Source organism: Bombyx mori, chromosome 15, assembly GCF_030269925.1.
Source record: "Bombyx mori chromosome 15, ASM3026992v2".
NCBI lineage: Eukaryota > Metazoa > Arthropoda > Insecta > Lepidoptera > Bombycidae > Bombyx > Bombyx mori.
In genome coordinates, this window is record NC_085121.1 from 866,006 (window position 1) to 888,999 (window position 22,994).

The window sequence follows — 22,994 nt, forward strand, 5'->3', positions numbered from 1 at the left end:
CGCTTTTATTGGTCTTAGCGTGATGTTATATAGCCTATAGCCTTCCTCAAAAAATTAGCTATCTAATACGGAAGTAATTTTTCAAATCGGACCAGTAGTTTTTCTTTATTAATTTTTCTAATGAAATACGTATTTAACAAATGTTCACGATTGACTTCCACGGTGAAGGAATAACATCGTGTAATAAAAATCAAACCCGCAAAATTATAATTTGCGTAATCACTGGTGGTAGGATCTCTTGTGAGTCCGCACGGGTAGGTACCACCACCCCGCCTATTTTTTGCCGTGAAGCAGTAATGCCTTTCGGTTTTAAGGGTGGGGTAGCCGTTGTAACTATACTGAGACCTTAGAACTTATATCTCAAGGTGGGTGGCGCATTTACATTGTAGATGTCTATGGGCTCCAGTAACCACTTAACACCAGGTGGGCTGTGAGCTAGTCCGCCCATCTAAGCAATAAAAAAAAATAGTTCCTGAGATTAGTGGACAAACAAACAAACAAACTCTTCAGCTTTATAATATCAGTATGACTACCGCATTTCTAAATAATCTGTTTATATCGAATTGGTGTCGATCGTTGACGTTGGTCACCAAGATTGGAACCAAAGGTTGAAAATAAATAAATGCCGTTGAAATGTGGTAATAATTTACCGGATTTTCGCAAGAATAGTTCGACCAAGTCAAATGTGCTGATTCACCTCGATTATACAACATGTATTCGTAATATATGCAAAAAAAAAATAGAAAGCTACACAAGTTTTACCGCACCCGGTTCTCAGGTCCAATGTCAAAATTGTATGTGTTGGAAAGTGTTTTTTTTTATTAGGCCTATTCGCGTGACGTTAGTTGTACGAGAAATATTTGAAAACGAAAGTATCTTGCAATGTTTGTTTCACTTTTTGCAAATATTTTATTCTAACAACTCAACGCAACGCAATGAGCAACACAAATTTCCGATTACATCTAGGTATATATCTATAATATATTTAAAAATGAATTGCTGTTCGTTAGTCTCGCTAAAACTCGAGAACGGCTGGACCGATTTGGCTAATTTTGGTCTTGAATTATTTGTGGAAGTCCAAAGAAGGTTTAAAAGGTAGATAAATATGAAAATGGTCGAAATTAAATAAAAATAACAATTTTCTTTTCCCTTTGATGTGTCCCCCGTCGGACGGATTCCTTTTGTTTGTTTTAAGTTAATTTTATACAGAAGCTTAGGTCTTTTATTTATCGATTGAGGCACTACGAAGTCTGCCGGGTCAGCTAGTTTAATATAATTACATATCATTGAATAAATATTATTAAAACAATCATAAATGCATGTTTGCCAAAAATCATATTTGCATGATTTTTCAAATATTCAAAGACATGTAGCCGCTTTCAAACAAAACATAATAATCATCAATAAGGCGGTATCCCTTTAGTTAGTTGATACAACTGACGGTTCTCTTAGGACGATACATGCCCTTGGCTCTGTGGTGTCTTAGCACAGCTCCTGTAGCTGTTTCTATGAGTGTCGTAAAAAGCTACTAAAGAAGTCACTTAAGAATTTGCAACAGCAAACTCTGAATATTATATCAGTATACTGCCACGTAAACCCGCATGACAAATACCACCATGCTGTCTATTCCTGCCGCGAAACATTCAAGCTTTCTAGTTTGTCTGATTGAGGCTTAGATCTTCAGGTTAGAGCCCCGTAAGTTCTCCTACTCGCTCGGTAACGCTGACAATAGGCCTCTGAGGCTACCGGCTTAGGTAAAAAAAAGGCTTCAACCTTATTTATCTCTTAAAGTCGTTCGTTATTGATGATGTCTTGGACCACATTAGATCAAGTAAACCCATAAATTATTCTTCCCATCTACGCTACCAATATGAACGATACCTATCAAATTATTCTAAACATACTTATAGTGTGGTAATCGATACAATGTCAGTAGGACACAGACCAAGTGCGATCCAACGTTGGCTCCAAAGTTGAACAAACATGAGGTCCAATATTATGTGTAAATGAAATGCAATTCGTTTTGTAACCAACCTTGGACTTCATAATACACGATGTTTCAAAAGTGGGTTTTTTTGTTTTTATATCTTGATATATCTCTATACCTATTTAGGAACGACATAGAATATACTTGTATATTATGTCAGCCGCATAGAATCAAAAGTGGCCATCTTACTTTTTATATTTTTTGAGTAAACGAAAAAAAGACGATGGTACCGATTTTAAAGCTGAAAATGCGGATGCAAGGCGATTGCATGCAGCAGAAATGCGAATGTTGCGATGGATGTGTGGAGAAACGAGAATTGATAGAATACGAAATGAATACGTTAGTTAGAGGAAGTGTGACAGAGAAGCTGAGAAGTGCGCGTTTGGGATGGTATGGACATGTGATGAGACGAAATGAAAATGAGGTTGGTAAGAGAGTGTTAACTATGAATGTGGAAGGATATACAGGAAGAGGTAGACCTAAGAAGAAATGGATGGATTGCGTGAAAGATGATATGTGTAAGAGGGGAATGAGCGAAGAAATGGTATATGATAGAAGAGTATGGAAGGAGAAAATGTTGCGCCGACCCCAGGTGACTGGGAGAAGGGCAGGATAATGATGATGATGGTACCGAATTTATACTGTTTCTCTCGGCAAAGTCGCTTACTAATTGTTCAATATTGAACTATTATAGCATTCGATTAATCAATAATTACTTGTTATTGTGAATTTAATGAGTTAATTTAGTAATACATTTAAGTAACAAATCTGAATATGGCCCAATTTGATTCTCACAAATGAAAATTGCCAGTTTTCTTTCCTTCTTTTGTGGAGTTTAATAATAATATTAGATTGCTTATAAATTAATCTATTTCCTCTTCATCCCAGTCGTCTAATTTAGTTTATATCACTTCAAATACGAAGAAAAACCTTTCAGTTTAAAATCCGCTAAATAGACCACACCTGTTTAATTCAGACACGCCAATGAACAATTATAATTCAATTTGTTTCATTTTTCTACATCATAAATTCTAACATCTAAAAAGTTAGATTGCCGCTTTTCAATCTATACCACTTATATTATTATATAACAAGTGTCAAAGCGGAATTTTTGGGCGGGAACGCGAGGAACGAAGTTAGGTATGTGAATGAACAAATTTTAATTAAGGAAATTATTTTATAAATTTTATATTCAATAATGTTAATTCGTGTAATATTTCAGCGTAATTGTGACAAAACGTATAAAAGTCGCTAGACGTGGCTTCGCGGGCTGTTCCAAAAAGTCCGCTGAGATCTCAGTAAATCCTCCTCATTTCACAAGGACATTATTTCATATAATTTAATTTCGTTATCATCAAACTTCTCCCAGTTGATTACAATTACAGATAAATGAACTTCATTTGATTCCGCTCCACCATTTTTGTTAAAGTATGTGAAGGTATGTCTAATAATAATAGAAAAATTTAGAAATTCGACGCCAGAAACAAATGGCATTGCGAAAATGTATGATAGTCAAATTATAAAAAGAATAGTGTGAATGTGTGTAATATTTTGGTAAACAGTGCCTAGCTTCACGGCAGAAATAGGCAGGGCGGTGGTACCTACCCGTGGGGACTCGCAAGCCTTCCTACTACCAGTAAAATTTCATGTTCAAATATCGATTCGCAAGCAAATCTTTATTTTAGCCACATTCACACACATCAATTTTAGCCACCGCGTTCATGCACAGCGCGTTTCCAGAGATCTTTTTTGCCACGTACCATCCGGCTTTGGAATGAGCTCCCCTCCACGGTGTTCCCCGAGCGCTATGACTTGTCCTTCTTCAAACGAGGCTTGTGGAGAGTACTCGTCGATAGGCAGCGGCTTGGCTGAGCCCCAGGCATTGCTGAAGTCCATGGGCTCGTCTGCCTACAACACTGTCGCCGTCGTCTTGCGTATCTCTATTTTCTCTGAACGACTACCGCTTTTCATATTGCTCATGCGATATGTGAACACGGCGGCACGCGATCACCGTATCTGGGCCAGAGCACTCGGCTCAGATGCCGCAATCTTCGTTAATCTAGACGAATTGAGAACGAGTGTTACGTGAGTACATACATACTTGTTATAGTACCTACAGTCGCAAAACTGCCTTTCGATTAATGAAACTCACCTGTTTATTTGTTGTCGCGACAATTTTCGAGTGTGCTTAGTGCGAGTTTTTTAACGTTCTCGATAGCGTATAAGTTAACTCAAATTTGTATGGAGTTGGATCAGCACCCCTAGCGGCAAACGTAGGCAAACATTCTAACTCCATACAAATTTGAGTTAACTTTTACGTTAGCGAGAACGTTAAAAACTCGCACTGAGCACACTGGTCAGGCGTGTTCCATCACCATACGATTGAAAGACCACAAAAGTCAGTCTCGTAATTCTAACTGTTTCAATCGCGATTTGAAGGATATGTTAGTATATTCTCGAGGCAATTGAGGCTTCAACCTCATATCTCAAGGTGAGGTGCATTCACGTGGTTTCGCCGAGGGAGGGGGCCGTGAAGCAACTTCCTCAACATTCACTCTCACTGTTTTTTTTTGGTTTTCCCTAAATAGAAGTGTTCGAATTAAGAAATCACTTATTTGTTTAATTCGCCCGTAACGTGTTCGAAGTAAGAATAAAAGCAATAAATTAATAAAGAAATGATAATTTACATTGTTTTTTGTTTTAAGTAAAATTTATTTTTTAATTAATAGTTGCATGATTAAAATACACGGAATCCGCATGAATGAAATACAGGATACCAAATTAATTCACTGATATTTAGTAACAGTTAGTAGTACTTATTTTAAAGTTTAACAGAAAGTTACTAACTATAAAAATATACGACTTGATTATTATCATTAGGCTATAAAGGAACAGTTATAAAGTGAATTAGATTTATAATAACAGTACAACAATTTTTGTATCAAATTATATACCAATAAAACATGATTGATGCTATGACGCAACGTTGCATAAACAAAACGTTTCCGCGCGTGCTCCGTCGTATTGCCCTATTAAGTGTATAATCTATGCCCGCGCCTGCCCGCGCCGGACCGCGACTGACAAATCATAGATCCTACACACTTCCTATACTATTTGTCAAATCAATCACTCTTATCGATATTACAGCGAGTAATCGAGTGGAAAACTGTTATAGCCTTACCGATTATTAATAAATACTTTCACCTACCTATGTCAGGATTTTGTGTGAAAAACGTGAAAACCGTGGATCTCTATGGCTTCCAAAACAAAAACAATATCTATATGAAACTTTGTGTTTTTAATCATTATCTAAATTAATGTTGTCTAACTAACATCACTGTCCGTAGTAAATGTCACTAGAATTTTTAGTACCTACTAAGCTTTCATTGATCATTTTTGCTGCACTACCTCAACCGTATGACTCTCCCGCCTTTTCTCCAATGACATTTGCTTGAAGGATTATAGTTTCAAATGTGTAGTTTATGGGATCACGCAATCAGTGGCCAGCCCACTGAGTTTCTTGCCCGATCTTCTCAGTGGGTCGCAAGCTGGTCGCAACTGGTCAAAGCTAAAATACCCTCTCAAGGCAATCAGCATAAGTAGGAAAAAAACAGTGGCGTGATGAAACTTCAGGTAAATTGTATAATTAACATTGATAGATAACATTGTGTCTTGTAGATAACATCCCTCTCTTCTCTTCTCCTTGTATAGGAAGTTCGAATGTTTTACCATTAATTCGAATTCTCATCAAGAAATTTCTCACCAAGCAGTCACAACTACATCCAGAATCTCAGAGATTAGCTGATGATTGGATCGGACCACCGATCGGAATACGCACTACAATCTCTATTTCAGCCAGCCCTTATTTTTCACCCTGCTATCCAGTTATGTATTCTGTTTTGTTTAATAACAAAATTCATATTGTGCTAACGGTATCAACAGTACAAGTAACACACAAATTCAAGTTGTTCATTTCCCATACAAAACACGTAGCCAAACAAATCGAACAATGGGGCAACGTTGCGATATTCACAGGCAACTCTAATTAAACTCACTCTCACATATTAATGTGTATTAATGTATTACGTAATGCAATCAGCCCGCGAGCAATTTACGCTTTTTGTTCAACGAAAATTGGGAAATGCAGACCTTTAGAGAAATCTCATTTTTATTATCTTCTTAGACATACGAGCATGGAGTGTGAATGTGTGAAAGAGCCTATGGTGAGTGGACATGAGCTATGCCACAGCTAAGCTGCTGCCTACCGCTTAGGACTCCTTTCAAACTTCATTTTCAAACGGTCAAGTTATAGCAATTGTCAAATACTGTATATGACCGTTAATTCTAGAGCCGGATTGTATATGGTAAGAATGATATCTGAGAACATACTACGTAGTAATGCAGATAATTTACTATGTAATATTGAACTCTATTCCGTCGATGGGTGGTGCAATGGTTAAAAATACATGACGGAATTAATCTAGAACAATCGTTTAAGGTTTTCGTGGATAGAAAACGTGTTAAACGACATATAATATTAAGTATGGAGTCGCCGTGGCCTAAAAGATAAGACGTCCGGTGCATTCGTGTTGAAGCGATGTTTGAATCTCGCAGGCGGGTACCAATTTTTCTAATGAAATACGTACTCAACAAATGTTCACGATTGACTTCCACGGTGAAGGAATAACATCGTGTAATAAAAATCAAACCCATAAATTATAATTTGCGTAATTACTCGTGGTAGGACCTCTTGTGAGTACGCACGGGTAGGCACCACCACCCTAACTATTTCTGCCGTGAAGCAGTAATGCGTTTCGGTTTGACGGGTGGGGCAGCCGTTGTAACTATACTGAAACCTTAGAACTTATGTCTCAAGGTGGGTGGCGCATTTACGTTGTAGATTTCTATGGGCTCCAGTAACCACTTAACACCAGGTGGGCTGTGAGTTCGTCCACACACCTAAGCACCAATAAAAAAAAAACTCTAGTACCTATTCGCTGGTATCCTAAGGGGCTATTCCAGCTACCCCCAGACGCGTAGATGAGCTCACGGCCTCAACCTGAGAGAGTTTGTATTACACTAACCCTAGCAAGAGCAGTGCTTAGCAGAATCTACTACCGGCTCGGAATCGCGACCAACTGAGAAGATCCGGCGAGAAACTTAGTGAGTATCATCCAGAGTCAGCTTATTTATTGTACCCCAAAGCAGTCATTGAATGCGTCTGGTGTGAACAGACATTATGTTATACAATTGACACCATGACCTCAAGACTCAGGGTGGATGGCGACATCCACACTGTGATGTCTATGAGCCACCACTACTAGTAACTACTCCAGTGACTACTGGAGTTTTGTACTGCGTTCGGTAGCCACATACGCAATACAATAATAATAATAATAATAATAATAACTGAGAAAAAATCAGGCACGGTCATCCGGCCCTAATTTAAGATTCCCTGTGCTCTTGGTACCAGACACTGACAAAAATATTTATATATACGTTTAAATATATTCTTAAATAGATAATAAACACCCAGACATAAAGAAAACAAACCCGTTCATCCCACAATCTTTGTCCGATGTGGGAATCGAACCCACGACCCTCGACGCAACAGTCAGGAGCGCTAACTATTGCACCACCGAGTCATATTGATAAATCAATAAAACGGTACTTTCAATTTTGAATAACCTCCTGGAATTTTTACGATAAGCTGTGGTCACAGATTGAGATATTAATTGTCTATAGACGATAAATAGGATCAACAAGTTGATTATTATCTATTATACTAATATATAAATCTACAGTGGTTTTTACGGATGTTACGCTATAACTATTGAACCGTGCATCCGATTGACTTGAAACTTGGTATCCATTTAGAAAATACATGTACTTAATGGATAGGCTAATATTTATATGAGTGTTGGACTCCCTACACCAGTTGCGGGGGCGTTAATGATGAGAATCTTTGTGGGGGTGAGAAAAAATAATGTTAATTTTAAATGCCCAGCGAAGCGGACGGGTACAGCTAGTATTTAATACATTTGATCGAAAGTGTATGGTTTCACTTATTAAAAATATATATATACATATTTGAGCTCTCAACACATCGACGCACATGTAGTGTTTGTACGAGACTCGCTCGTGTGAAATCAAGCGTTCACACCAGAAAAATACATCATATTGTTTCTGACATCACAACTAGCTAGCTTCACGAGCATCACTTTCATTCTACCATGTAAACTCATTACGTAAGGTGAAAAAGACAATGAACAAAACTAAATTTATATCACAAACAAATTTTTACTGTTACTGTCACTATACAGTCAAAGCTCCGTATTCGCGCTTCTTCGATTCACAATTCGCGGATTAAAATAAAATACAACCCAATTCCTGCATTACAGACTAAAGATTTCTTTATTCACGGATCTAATCGGATTGATAAAAAGGTTTTCAATATGTAGGTACTCAACCGAATATCCTTTATAATGGCATTTTTCCATCTTACCGGTTACTGTATTCGCGGGATATTTACGAAGCATATTATTATACTATATACCCCGCGAAAAAAAGAACTTTTAATGTATTATTTACGACATTTGGAATCCTTTACAGCTTTCGTACTCAAATACGATTTTATTTGTCGACAATTTAATGTTAATTAAAGTTTAGTTATCCATAAAACATATTTACCGCCAATTACGTTTCTTTACGCACGAAATTAAATGAATTAACAAACGAACGAGAATAAGCCGTTAAAATAATTCTATTCATTTCTACGGCCACGAGAAAGCCGAACTAAATACTAAAAATAATAAATTTATATTTCTAAGAATAAATATTAAAAACGTACACCGAATATCATCAATATTAATGTATATTTATTTAGACCTTCGCGAAAACCAAATGAAATGCTAAATTTATTTCCTATTTCTTCTCTCTATTTATTAAACAGATAGTTTCGTAAAAAAAAATCTGTGTATAGAGTTGCATAATAATTAACGTACAACCTAGAAATAGCTCAGGATACACGAATGGTCTTATTTGTGGTCACAAATATTGACAACATCAATACACACTGACATTAAATATCTATTTCTTATATGCTAGTGTCTTCGATATATGATATATTAATTACTAATCTCAAAATTAAATGTCATTTTGTACGTCGTTCATTATTAGCTAATTCATTAAAAACATCATATTGAAACTGTTTTAAACGCACGACCGACGTTGCTTTGCTAAAACATTATTAATAATCTAGTTATATTTCCAACTAGCGACCCGCCCTCGCTTCGCTTCGGAAACATTACATTTTATTATGGTCATTTACGTATTGCGGGTGACGCCGCGGGGCGAAGCTAGTCTAAAAAAAGTAGCCTAAATTACTCCTTATATCATCAGCTACCTATCAGTGAAAGTCCCGTCAAAATCGGTCCAGCCGTCCCAGAGATTAGCCGGAACAAACAGACAGATATACAGACAAAAATTGTAAAGAATGTTATTTTGGTGTATGTACCGTATATATATTCCTATGCATGTAATAAAAAGCGGTTATTTCAATATTACAAACAGACACTCCAATTTTATTTATATGTATAGAAAGTTTCGCATCAGCGTCATATACATTTAAAAAAATGTAAAACACAGTAGAAGTCTTTAAATGTCGAGACCTTTTATGTGATTACAAGCGTACGTATTGCGTGCAACGTAACGTACAAAAAAAATAATATTTAAACCAGGCCACCTGTAGTGTTACGGGAAAGTTAGCAAAACAATATTCAATTTCGTAGAGCTTGTAGTGTTTGTATAACTGCTCATACTATTGACCTAATCCTACTATAATATTATAAACGCGAAAGTTTGTAAGAACGAATGGGCAGTAGGCATGCTTGTTACTCTACCATGCAAAAACTACTATATGCATTTTAATGAAACTTTACAATAATATAGCTTACACATCAGAATAACACATAGGCTATAATTTAGAAATATATAATGTGAATTGCCCAAAATATAACGATAAGTGTCAAGTAAGTCGGTAAAAAATCTTCCATCTCATTCTCATAATCTTTTTTTACTACCTATGCTGATAGCCTTGTGAGTCTATTTCAGCTTCTCCTTGACGTGTAGGTGAGCTGACGGGGCTTAAGCCGGGAGTGTTGCTAACACTGACCCTAGCCAGAGTCGTGCTTCCCAAAATCTACCACCGGGTCGGAATCGCAACCCGCTGAGAAGATCCGGCGAGAAACTCAGCAGACTGATGTATGGGTTAGGTTGCACGTCGGACTCTTTATCGAGTTCGACGAGTACGGTTACCGTAGTCCCTAAGCCTGCTCCTAGTGTTAGAGCTGAAGGCGTCTAATGCAAAGGTTATTGGATCTGATGGATCCGTAAGGACGCGTAACGCGTAAGTACGTGGGCAGTAGTGCGTTTCGGTTTGAACTTTCGGGCAAATGTTGTCTTATAAAACTGAGACTTAGAACACATATTGTCTTGAGGTGGCGGCATTTAAGACTCCGGTAACCGCTAAACACCAGGTTTCGCCTCGGGAATAGGTAGAATGATAAAACCCGCTGAGGCAAACGGCTCCCGCGTGGAACAATACAATAGAATTTCTCCAAACCGCAGCCATCGAGCACCGGAAACGGACACTATAATGAAGAGAACGCGGTGAGGGAAAGCAACGCCGTGGCTTATTGATCTGTGTAATCAATGCGCCTAGTTTACATAACTCCTTCATAACACTTAAGAAAGTAGTACAAAGGATTGTACGGGTTGATGGACTGTGATTACGTTGCGACTAATAACGCTTGAATGAATGTACACATACCGCCACCAATAGAGAGGGATGGAGAGGCCTCTCTAAAGCCGCAACTAAGCAATAAGACATATGTACATAACCACGACCACTCTTTTTAGCTTTTATTTTTTTTAATACCAATCACGCCACATTAACTGGTCCCGTGCATATATTTAAAGAACAGACATTTTATGTTTATCATACAAATATCTTCCCTTGGCGGGATTCGAACCCGCGACCCCCTTGTGTAGTGACCATGTCACTTACCACTACACCAGACGGCCGTTTAAATGTTATGTGTTTGATATTTGTGTTGAATGATGAAATTAGCTTAAGTGTTTGTCCGTATTATCAAGTGGCTAGGGGAGAGCATAGCTATCACAGCGTACTGGCAGCTATCGTAACTGACTACTTCGCGGCATAAATAGGCCACACCTGATCATACCGCTTGCGCTGTGCGCTGTTAATATCACTGCCAGTGAAGGATAAAAACTGAAAAATTTTCACGGCAGAAATAAACAGAACGGTAGTAGCAACCCGTGTTCTCTACTCGCTCACACTCTACCAGTTGCTCAGTTTGATCTTGGAGCACGTATTTCAGGCACAGTGCTTCTTCAGCGTACTTTTCTTCATTGAACTCCTTCCTGCAGATGGGCCTCAGTGTTCTTCCACTAGGAAGACTTCAGTCCGTCGACCCATTCAGCGAATAGTAAAATAAATTTGATAATAAGTCATTGTGGCCTAAAGGATAAGACGTCCGGTGCATTCGTATGTAGCGATGCACCGATGTTCGGATCCCGCAGGCGGGTACCAATTTTTCTAATGAAATACGTACTTAACAAATGTTCACGATTGACTTCCACGGTGAAGGAATAACATCGTGTAATAAAAATCAAACCCGCTAAATTATAATTTGCGTAATTACTGGTGGTAGGACCTCGCGTGAGTCCGCGCTGGTAGGTATCACCGCCCTGCCTATTTTCTGCCGTGAAGCAGTAATCCGTTTCGGTTTGCCGGTATTATAATAATAACAATAATAAAGTTCCTTAAATTATTATTTTTGTTTTTGTCTTTAAAACCTGTGTTATATTATACATAATAGTCTAATTAACGCGCATACAAGGCTAGCACGCTGCAATCACCGACCAAACATAAAGTAGGACATTGGAGTATTGCCTAAGCCTAAGATATACAATTATTTGTGTACAAATGTTCAAATTTATGTTCAAAACAAACGAGAGTGATACTGCGGACATTTTTCTTATGTAATATCTCGACGTAAGGCAAAAAAAAAACTAGATATTATAAACAGAACATTTAAGCAACTCGATTTAGATGTATTGAAGAACAAATAGATTTGAGAATCTGTGGTGGATTTCTCCAGTTTATTATCACATAAACAGTTCTCTATTAATATAATTTATTGTTTAGTCAGTAACAAAAATAGTTTGGTAAATAAAATAAATATTTGTACCTAAACAATTTAAAAATAAAAATTAATACTTTTTTTGTTGCATCATCGGTCTTTAATACGTATGCAAATTTTCAAGATAATCAGACGTATTGCAATTGTGAAAATTACATTGAAATATTCCGTCCAGTAAAAATACAGATCAAGCTTATGATTTTATTAAAAACTAGCGACCCGCCCTCGCTTCACTTCGGAAACATTAAAACACAAATGAAACCAAAAAAAAAAAAAAATTTTTTTTTTAAAAAGTAGCCTATGTTCATCAGGGACAATGTCGGCTTCTAATGGAAAAAGAATTTTTCAAATCGGTCCAGTAGTTTCGGAGCCTATTCGAAACAAACAAACAAACAAATCTTTCCTCTTTATAATATTAGTATAGAAAAAACTAATTGTCGCACAAATTCTGCTATTTAAGACAAAATTAAATATGATCAGTTATTTTACTGGTGGTACGAGGTATTGTAATCGACTTGATGTTTTCTTGGAACTAGTAAAAAATATATTTAACTGAAAAAATATTTAGTTGTCTGTAAAGTCCGTTTAAATAAATAATAAACGATAATTTTAGGCGATAAAGTTCTTATCAGAACTTTTCGAGCTGCTAACTTAGACGTCACGCGAGAAGAGAAACAAATGTGTCACAGGCCAATGCTTGAGCTTACACTTCATTTCGGATCCTCCGAATCCACTAACGGTGCTTTTAGGTACCCCAACCACCGGTCATCGTTCTCGTCGAACCCGTCGATTGCGACGAAGTCTCGCCGAGTAAATTAACCCACAGACACAGCCCACTGAGTTTCTCGCCGGATCTTCTCAGTGGGTTGCGTTTCCGATCCGGTGGTAGATTCTGCGAAGCATGGCTCTTGCTAGAGTTCGTGTTAGCAACGTCATCAGGTTTAAGCCCCGTGAGCTCACCTACTAGCTAGGTGACGCTGATTTGGTTTCTCTAGACCATCAGCTTAGGTAGGAAAAAAAAAGCTTGGGCCGATCGTGCCTCTCTATCGGTTGTGTGCGAGATCGCACGCTTGCACGCTCAGGCTCAGGTTCAGGCGTAACATGACAATTTTTCGCGGGTGCAGCCGGAACATATACAACTTATTCTGTATAAAAATTCTTTTTGGATTTATATACTCCTATATTATTATACTCCTTCATAGGAAATACAAACCATCCGAGGCAATTAAAAATAAAGTTAACCATCCTATAACACGGTACTTCTACAACACGATAACAAGACGTTTAAAAATATTTAGATAATTATATTATGCACTATGAACACAAAATATAAGAGAATAACCTAAATTTTAGTGCTCATTTTTATATATAATAAATAGGTAACAAAATACATAGAGGCATAGTTGAGATGTTTCATTCAGAAAAAATACTCTCCTTTTTGTACTGGCTTCTAGTCACATAACGGGGTTTCGCACAACACGCGAATTTCTAGGAACTATCTACCGTGCTATAGGAGGTTTACCTTTACTCAAATGCGACATTGCCTCAAACGAACAAATGATTTTATCCTATAGGTTACGAGTATATTATTTACATTTAAAACAATTAAATTCCATTATGGGCAATTTAGTCACGAGTCATAATATGATTGCAAGACTTAATCAAACAAAAGATTGCATATCAATAGAGCTCATCATCATCGTAACGGTTACGAAAGGGATAATAAAGAATGCATATTACATCAGTTGAACTACACGTAGGCTCGGATTATGTTCTAGATATCTGTTGTTCTACATAAAAACCGGTTTAGCTTGGCGCGGGTCAACGAGATGAAAACCTTTTCGTGTTTGAAAGGTCTAACACGAAGCGATGGTGTTCCATTACAAAATGGATGAAGAAATATGAAGTGGATCATCGAGTCCGGCGCCCTAGAAGGATGGGGGCCCGGCTGCGCGCGGAGCTGTCGCGGACAGTGAAAGTGTTGCGGCTGAGTCTACGTTATGTCACCGCGAGGCAGTCGGTCCTGTCAGTCTGCTCGAGTATGCTGCAGTGTGCGCGCCTCTGACACAACCCGGCTGCGCTCTCACAATGTGCGCGCGATTTACGACATTCAAACGAATTAACTATTATCGAAAAATGACTCCTTTAGTGTTTTTATTTGTATGTGTAGTTTTAGTTAATAGTGCCGAACTATCGAACGGGAGAGATAACGTCAGAGAAGAGAAGTTGAGAAGCGGCTTAATAGATGCCTTTCAGAATATCAAGAAAGCCTCCGCGAAAGGCGGGATTGATGATGAGAGTCCCCTGACCTCAGACCTCGTGGGGTCTATGATACAAGCCCCGAACACGAGCAGAGACGAGAAATCGACAACCGAAGACTCCTTCGACTTGTTCGCTGATGATGACGGTCTCTCCTTTGCTGTAAACAGCAAAATGGAAGATGAACAGAAGCAGCCCACCACGGAGAAAGCTCACAACGTTCAACATATTGTAAAAACGACAAAACTAGAGAAGACAACTTCGAAACCGAACAAAGACGTCTTCGGTAAATTAAACGACTCGATCAGGAGTGCGGTCAACGAGTCCAGGATGGCTCTGAAGAGGGACGGTTTGAACATGACTCAGTTTACGGGTATTGAGAGTATGCTGAGGGTGTTCGACGCGGAAATCCTCATGAGGCAGTGGAGAGATCTACAAGGTGCGCTCACGGGGGAGTGTAAGAAGGAGATGCAGATGTACGTCGATGGACTTCATGAAAAAAGACTATGGGCTTTGAAGAGTAAGTGCTCTTTTTAAACTAACTATAGAATAGAGTATAAGTTCTCGATTGTTTTTTGAAAATCGTACGTTTTTCGATATTTAAATCCATAGAGAAAGGCTAATTGCTAGAAATTAAATTAAATATGACATTTCGAAAACAAAAAAAATATTGAAAGAAACCAAATCAGAAATGTCAAACATGCAAATCCGTTAATTCATCAAGTCATAAATAAATTTGAAAGTTTTAGATGAGCACTTACGTAACGTGTGACTATGAGCAACATCGGTACGTAACAAAATACATTTTATTGAACATTAAGTGTATTAATAACATTATTGATCATAGCTTGTGACACAGATTATGTAAAATGGAGAATGTTAAGTTAGTATTATAGGCCTCTCAGATAGATAGATGCATAAATTTCAACAGATTTATTTTATATTTTAACATTTTGTGTAAATAAAAGATTCGTTGTAATCTTTATTGTCACGTCTATTCTAGGAAATTTGAACCATATTTACGAAATTCAATTAATTAAGATAAAGGCTATTTAAGATAAAGTAATATATAGGTACAAGTGTCACTAAATAACAAAAATGTCAAACCTAATCATCAAATCCGGCCCGCTTAGCTGACGATCCTTGAACTTGACTTTGATCCGATTGCTGTCAAACTTCATCGGATCTGCTGCAGGACCAATGTGATGATTCCGTGAAAAGCCTATCCATTTGCAAATAGGTACCCGCCATTCAACAGAAATATTCATAACCTAACCTACAAAGCTACAAAGTGGTGTTATTTAAGCGAATGAAAAAAAAAGCTACGCGAACATTGTGCAAGTAAATAAAACGGTTTTTCTTCTTATTAACATCTCAGTTCTGACCCAGATCGGTTACGCAATCCGAGCCGGCTGCCGGACACTCGACGGTATAATTTCTGCTCTGAATATTTGGAAACAAAAAAAAAAACGAACGCATCCGGGGCTAAGCGGTAGTATATAATCGACTTTTTGTATAGTTTGAGATTTTAGGGCAAATTGCAGTATTTGACTTTTGAGTTACGCAACTAACTGTGATCAATTAAAGACACAGTCGCTTGTGCCTACATGTGATGCTAAATGTGTAGGTAATATAAGCAGGCTACATATCGTGAGCCCTTGTGAACATAATATGCGTTAGGTAAGTAATATAAGCAGGCTACATATCGTGAGCCCTTGTGAACATAATATGCGTTAGGTAAGTAATATAAGCAGGCTACATATCGTGAACATAATATTCGTTAGGCACAAATTAATTTTAGAAAACACGAACTGGGAGAGAGCCACAGTAGCAAGACTGATAGAACTTTGTTCATACGCGCTATTTTGTTTGTTTGAAAAAAATATCTCTGGCCTCAGTAGGTAACTGTATTTTATGTAGAAATTGTCTGTTTGTAATAGACATGTAAGGCTTAAGAAGATAAGAAACCTTCACGACAGAACGACATGTTAATGTTGACGATTATTATACAAAAGAGCACTGAAAAATCATGATTCAAGTACATATTTTTTTTTTTTTTTTATTTATTACACTTCATGTAAAATTTACATTGGCGGACTTAATGCCTAAGGCATTCTCTACCAGTCAACCAAAGGTAGTGCAGAGTAAATAGTGGGAGGTGCAATGAAATTTATATTAGGTTACGAATACATACAAAAAAAGTATATCTACATATATACAAAATCACATATACATATACATATATATTCATATTTTGTTTCGCACGCAATGTAACTAAGCTCGGGGACTGGGTGCTTGAATTTCGCGTCGCTTTTGGGGTAGTACGACAAATGAATTTCGAAAACTACAATGGTATTAATAGTACATACTTAGTTTCCTGAAATAATATTACTTTCTGTTTATTGTAGTTTTTATTTTATTTGATCGAGAGTAGTAAAGAACCAAAATGTATGATGCTCTATGCGAATAACAGCGAAGCGTGAACGAGTTTCACTAGTCTTCTTAATGTACATAATAATAGAATTCTTTTGTACATTAGTTGGTCATACAAGTGACGGCTGGACTAAATTTGATGACGTTAGAATTACAACTTGTCCCAATAGATGACGTTGCAATCAGGTTGTAGACATTTTTTTTTAAGAATCTTCGCGTACTCCTTCTCCTTCATACTCCTTACCCCTCGATATTTGAACCCTAACTACTACACATATGCTCAAAAAGTGTGAGATAAAAAGAAAATTAACTCTACTAATTTGGTGACGCAGATTTTAGGTCTTTTTATTTATTTTTAGGGCAAGACAATGGCTCCCTCTAGATTCTTATAAAAATTGTTTCCTACCCGCATTTAGCCTACGAAGGGCTACCAATTAGACCACAAACGCTTCATGTGAACATATCAGTATTGTTCGTGATCGTACTTAATTATCCTTATTTAACGACTAAATTCCTGCGCGTTTGTAAACTCGTTAAGAAGAATCACAAAAGAAATCGATTTTCTTAATATTTACTCTGCAATCGAGGTCAACTGCTATTTGCTTTTGATAAGTGAATACTTTTGTAATACTTTAACATTTATTTGTGTGATACGAATGGATTCCTGAACCTATTTCCCTATGTTGGTCATTCTTTGAAAGAAACCTCGCTTTTGATATGTGACTGATTCGTCTGCAGATGCCATCCTAAAAACTTCAAGACGCGATAAGTCTAGTTGTTCAAATCCTCACTCCTTAATAAATATTGTCGTTTAAGTGTTGAAGTTTAATTCAGAGAAGACCGATTCTAAGCCTTAACTGTCGGATGCCATGAAGGCTGCAAAGATTTAAACACACTAACAATTATTTTGAAGGTCCCATTTACAATTGCCATTTTCATTAAACCCCTTTCGAATAGATATGAATCTACTTGAGATGGGAGTTAAAATTTTATTGGTTGCACATTGCTGGGAAAACTAAGTAGTTTCGCTTTTGGATTCCCCTTTGCCGCTGTTGTAGTAAATGCTGTTGCTATGCTATTTAAGACTATAATTGGTTTTATAATTGGTTAGTACATTTATTTATTGAGCAAATGGTTGATTTAGTTCATGGCCCACATAGTGTGAATTGTTTACCGGAACACATTATAAAGTGAATAAGATTACCAATCTTGAGAAATGTTGTTGTATTACAACAGTTGTTCTACTATCAGAACCTGAACCCAAGATTTCTTTGTGGCAGGAATAGGGGTGATAGTGGTACACACCAGTGTGGGCATAACATCAGTTAATGTCATATTGTATAGCCCACTGAGTTTCTCGCTTGCTTTTCTCAGTGGGTCGCGATTCCAATCCGGTGGTAGATTCTGCGAAGCACTGCTCTTGCTAGGGCTAGTGTTAGCAAATTCTCTCAGGTTGAGCCCTTGAGCTTACCTCCGGGCGTAGCTGGGATAGCCCGCTGGGCTACCAACGAATAGTTAGTGAAAAGTAAGTCACATTGTATATTTTGCAACAACGGTCAATAATCGACTTTACGAACAAAACCTAAACCTGGAAATACCGATCTGCCAACCTCCCCGCATATCAAACTTTATTGAACATAAAATAAATAAATAAAATAAAAATAAAAAAGCCCTTTATTCCATGCAATTAATTTTTTTTTATATAAGGACCCCTTTGTCATGGCGCCGCAATTCCAAGGAGTATCCCTGCAACCTTCCCAGAGTATTGGGATACTTGGGGTCGAGATTTCGAGCGATGTCCAGTTTCGGAGTCATCTGGAAGGCAAAGCCAAGTTGGCGTCCAAAATGCTGGGAGTCCTCAACAGAGCGAAGCGGTACTTCACGCCTGGACAAAGGCTTTTGCTTTATAAAGCACAAGTCCGGCCTCGCGTGGAGTACTGCTCCCATCTCTGGGCCGGGGCTCCCAAATACCAGCTTCTTCCATTTGACTCCATACAGAGGAGGGCCGTTCGGATTGTCGATAATCCCATTCTCACGGATCGTTTGGAGCCTCTGGGTCTGCGGAGGGACTTCGGTTCCCTCTGCATTTTGTACCGTATGTTCCATGGGGAGTGCTCTGAGGAATTGTTCGAGATGATACCGGCATCTCGTTTTTACCATCGCACCGCCCGCCACCGGAGTAGAGTTCATCCATACTACCTGGAGCCACTGCGGTCATCCACAGTGCGTTTCCAGAGGTCTTTTTTGCCACGTACCATCCGGCTATGGAATGAGCTCCCCTCCACGGTGTTTCCCGAGCGCTATGACATGTCCTTCTTCAAACGAGGCTTGTGGAGAGTATTAAACGGTAGGCAGCGGCTTGGCTCTGCCCCTGGCATTGCTGAAGTCCATGGGCGACGGTAACCACTCACCATCAGGTGGGCCGTATGCTCGTCTGCCTACAAGGGCAATAAAAAAAAAAAAAAAAAAAAAAAAAAGCATGGACCCCTCTCAGGTAAACTCCTCCTCCAAAGATTTCCATTTTGTTTTTGTCGTCCTCCCAACGCGTGTACGGTCTACCGACGCGCCGCTTGCCCTGTGGACCGTCCCACGCAGCTACTTTAGAATACTTTAGATGTCCATCTGCCATCCCCGAGTCGTGCTACGTGGCCAGCCCACTTAAATTTCAATCTTTGAGCATATTTGAGAGCGTCCACTGTTTTGGTTATGCTTCTTATCTTTGTATGACGGATTCTGTGTGTCTAACTAGTGTAAACAAACTAAACTCATTTAAATATTGAACTCTCAATCAGAATTCTGTACGCAGATACGAATAAAATAAAAACATTCTTTTTTCTACGTCCTCGTTTCAGTTCAACTACAGACTAGTAAACACACTTATACAGAGAAAGTATATAGGTATTTGTCGTAACAATTAAATAGAATATGTAAATAACAAGAGCTCTCTCATAGTGAATGGTTTTTTTTCTTCTAAAACTTTCAAAAGCACGTGACACGCTTTGCTTCTTAAAGAAATAAACTTAACGTGTAAGGTAGACTAATTGTGGTGCATTATGAAGCAAGACGACGTATGAGGCGGTCAGCGCAAAAGTGGCCTAGCCCACAATTTTTCATATTCGCATTTATATACTGCAATTTATTCAAAACATAAGAAGTTTTGATACATTTCACCCATAGATAACAGATGCCTTTGTAAACATTATTTTTGCGGGTATTGTTTTTGCCTACGAAGCAGTGTAAAATTAAAATGAAATCCCATGATCTCCATATTAATTATGGTAAGCTTAGGCCACCTTTGCGCTGACGGCCTCATACGTACCCTATTGGCAAACTCCCAAAAGTAATTACGCAAAATAATTGTAAATTGAATTTTCATTACGCAGTGTTCATTGTGGAAGTTACAATATGCTTGTGACCTCTAGCGCTCTGCTTGTACATCGATGTAATTGAATATGCAATTTAGAAAAGGGCACATCTCTGAAAATGTAAAATGTTCAGGAAATGAAAAAAAACTGATAATTTTTTAAAACAGTGTAAAATTTAAAATATTAACTTTTGAGATATATTTTAGTATTAATTAGCAATTGAAAATTACTGGAATTATTATAAAACGGGCGTAGGTAAGCCTCAAAACTACATGTATGTATGCCTCAAAACTACATGTATGTATATGAAAAAACGCATTTGACAAAATATGCGACATGTGCCCTTTTCGAAATTGCATATTCAATTAAATCTACCTCCTCGGTTGTTAAAAATAACATATACTCTGGTTGGTGCTAAATTAAATACAAAAGACATAGGTTTTCCTTGTGCTAACAAGTTTCATACATTACCCCATCGAACGACCTTCAGGTGAATTTCTACGTAAATTTCTTAAGAGCTGGTTTCCAAACTGGGGGCTTATGTAACCGGCCAGTGACAGTCGCTAGCTAATTAAGGCCGTTTTTGGAACGAACGTTGGACAAACATACGATTACTTGAATGTTTTTAGTTGGACGTTGGCTCTCCAATGTTAGTATTTTTCCTAAGACCGCATTCAGAACAAAATGTTTGACAAATATTCTTGATAAAAGTTGAAATATTAACAAGATTCGTGGTGTTTTATGAAAAAGAATGTGCTTAGGAAAGTTAATTCAAATTTCAAATTCATCGATAGATAGTGATTTTAGCCTACACTATTTTATGCTGGAGATGTTTCTGATGTTGACCGTATGGCACACAGAACTCTCTTGGAACCGTGACCATACATACTAAATTACGAAGTAAAAATAAATCTATACTAATATTATAAAGCTGAAGAGTTTGTTTGTTTGAACGCGCTAATCTCAGGAACTACTGGTCCGATTTGAAAAATTATTTCAGTGTTAGAAAGCTCCTTTATCGAGGAAGGCTATAGGTTATATAACATCACGCTAAGACCAATACAAGCGAATCACCAATATAGAATGCTTCAAAATCGGAGTTTTTTTCCCTTTTGAGAGCTTCCGCCACGTGCGCTGCAGTAACGATTAAAGTTTCGCTAAAATAATGTATGAGAGAATTGTTCCCCTTTAAATTATCTCAAAAAAAGTCCGCGACAACATATGTCTATATGTTAAGGTTGGCTCACTATTACGTTTTTTATGCCCACCAAATTAGTTCTAAAGTGAAGCATTATTTGTGTACTATTCCACGCGGACGAAGTCGCCGACAAAAGGTAGTCTTATGTAATGTTTAACACACTTAAAAAGTGCAAGTCGTGAAACCCGTTTCCGGATGAGTTCGCAGCGCCATACCAACTGTCGTCTGCAGAAAGACAACAACTGAACAATGCATAACGCTTAGCCGACGAAACGGTTCGGAAGGCCGCCATAACTCTTCCCTGTCGAGCATTGTCTTACCAAATTCATTACCACAATAATCACTTGTCACGATGCGTAAGTTTCTCGAGTATAGCTGCACGACGGTACCTAACGGTTAACCAAAAAGATCCTGATATGGCACCAAATGATTGGTTCCCCTAGCCTGGCCACACGTTCATATCGAAGTTTGGACGCTAAACCAACCAACCATTTATTTATTTATTGATGCACAAAACAAATTACAATCATTACAGAACATATTAGTTAAATCGTTCAAGTAGTACCTAGACCTAATCTGGATTGCAATCTAAATGGTATGTGCACTCAGCAAATCCATATTAATGTACATATCTTTGGCTATTGAAAACAAAATTACAAACATTGATAACTAGCTATTGTTAAATAGGATATCCTTCACACACCTGACAAATCCCCTGAGTCTGGGTTCAAAGATATCAAGGTCACCGTGACATTTAATCAAATCATTATACTACCTGAACATTCATCATTATATTCATATTTCGAAGAGTATTTAGCTGTAGGCAGTGACTTAGATGTATCTCTGGATTTGCTTAAGTTTGTAAGCGCAGCTATTGTCGTACGGAGGGTGACGCCGCGAAGCGAAGCTAGTCTAAAAAAAATGTAGCCTAAGTTACTCCTTATATCATCAGCTACCTATCAGTGAAAGTCCCGTCAAAATCGGTCCAGCCATCCCAGAGATTAGCCGGAACAAACAGACATACAGACAAAATCAAAACAGTCAATAATCAAGAATGGTCCTTTCAGCAAGACTCGGCGCCAGGTCATAAAGCTCGGTCTACGCAGTCTTGGTTGGAAACGAACGTTTCGGACTTCATCAGAGCTGAAGACTGGCCGTCGTCTAGTCCCGATCTTAATCTGCTGGATTATGATTTATGGTCAGTTTTAGAGAGTACGGCTTGCTCTAAACGCCATCATAATTTGGAGTCCCTAAAACAATCCGTACGATTGGCAGTGAACATTTTTCCCATGGAAAGAGTGCGTGCTTCTATTGATAACTGGCCGCAACGTTTAAAGGACTGTATTGCAGCCAATGGAGACCACTTCGAATAAGCTTTTTATACTTTAAATTGTTTTATATTTATGTATTAAACTAACACACTATAAAAGTAATAAATGTTATTTGCCATAGTTTTTTTTTTTGTTTTCCTTTGTAACAGTATTTATGGCCAGACTAAGTATATTCATATGCATGTAGTAAAAAGC

At 37.9% G+C, this 22,994-nt stretch overlaps 1 protein-coding gene across 1 annotated transcript in view; it reads left to right on the top strand.

Moving 5' to 3' along the window:
* Positions 1-14,244: 14,244 nt before the first annotated feature.
* The window catches only part of LOC101738748 (uncharacterized), a 43,176-nt gene continuing 34,426 nt past the window's right edge, over positions 14,245-22,994 (top strand). Inside the window, exon 1 of the mRNA XM_038015965.2 lies at positions 14,245-14,992. Coding sequence (XP_037871893.1) covers positions 14,302-14,992 — 691 coding nt within the window. The 5' untranslated portion in view covers positions 14,245-14,301. The remainder of the gene's footprint in view (positions 14,993-22,994) is intronic.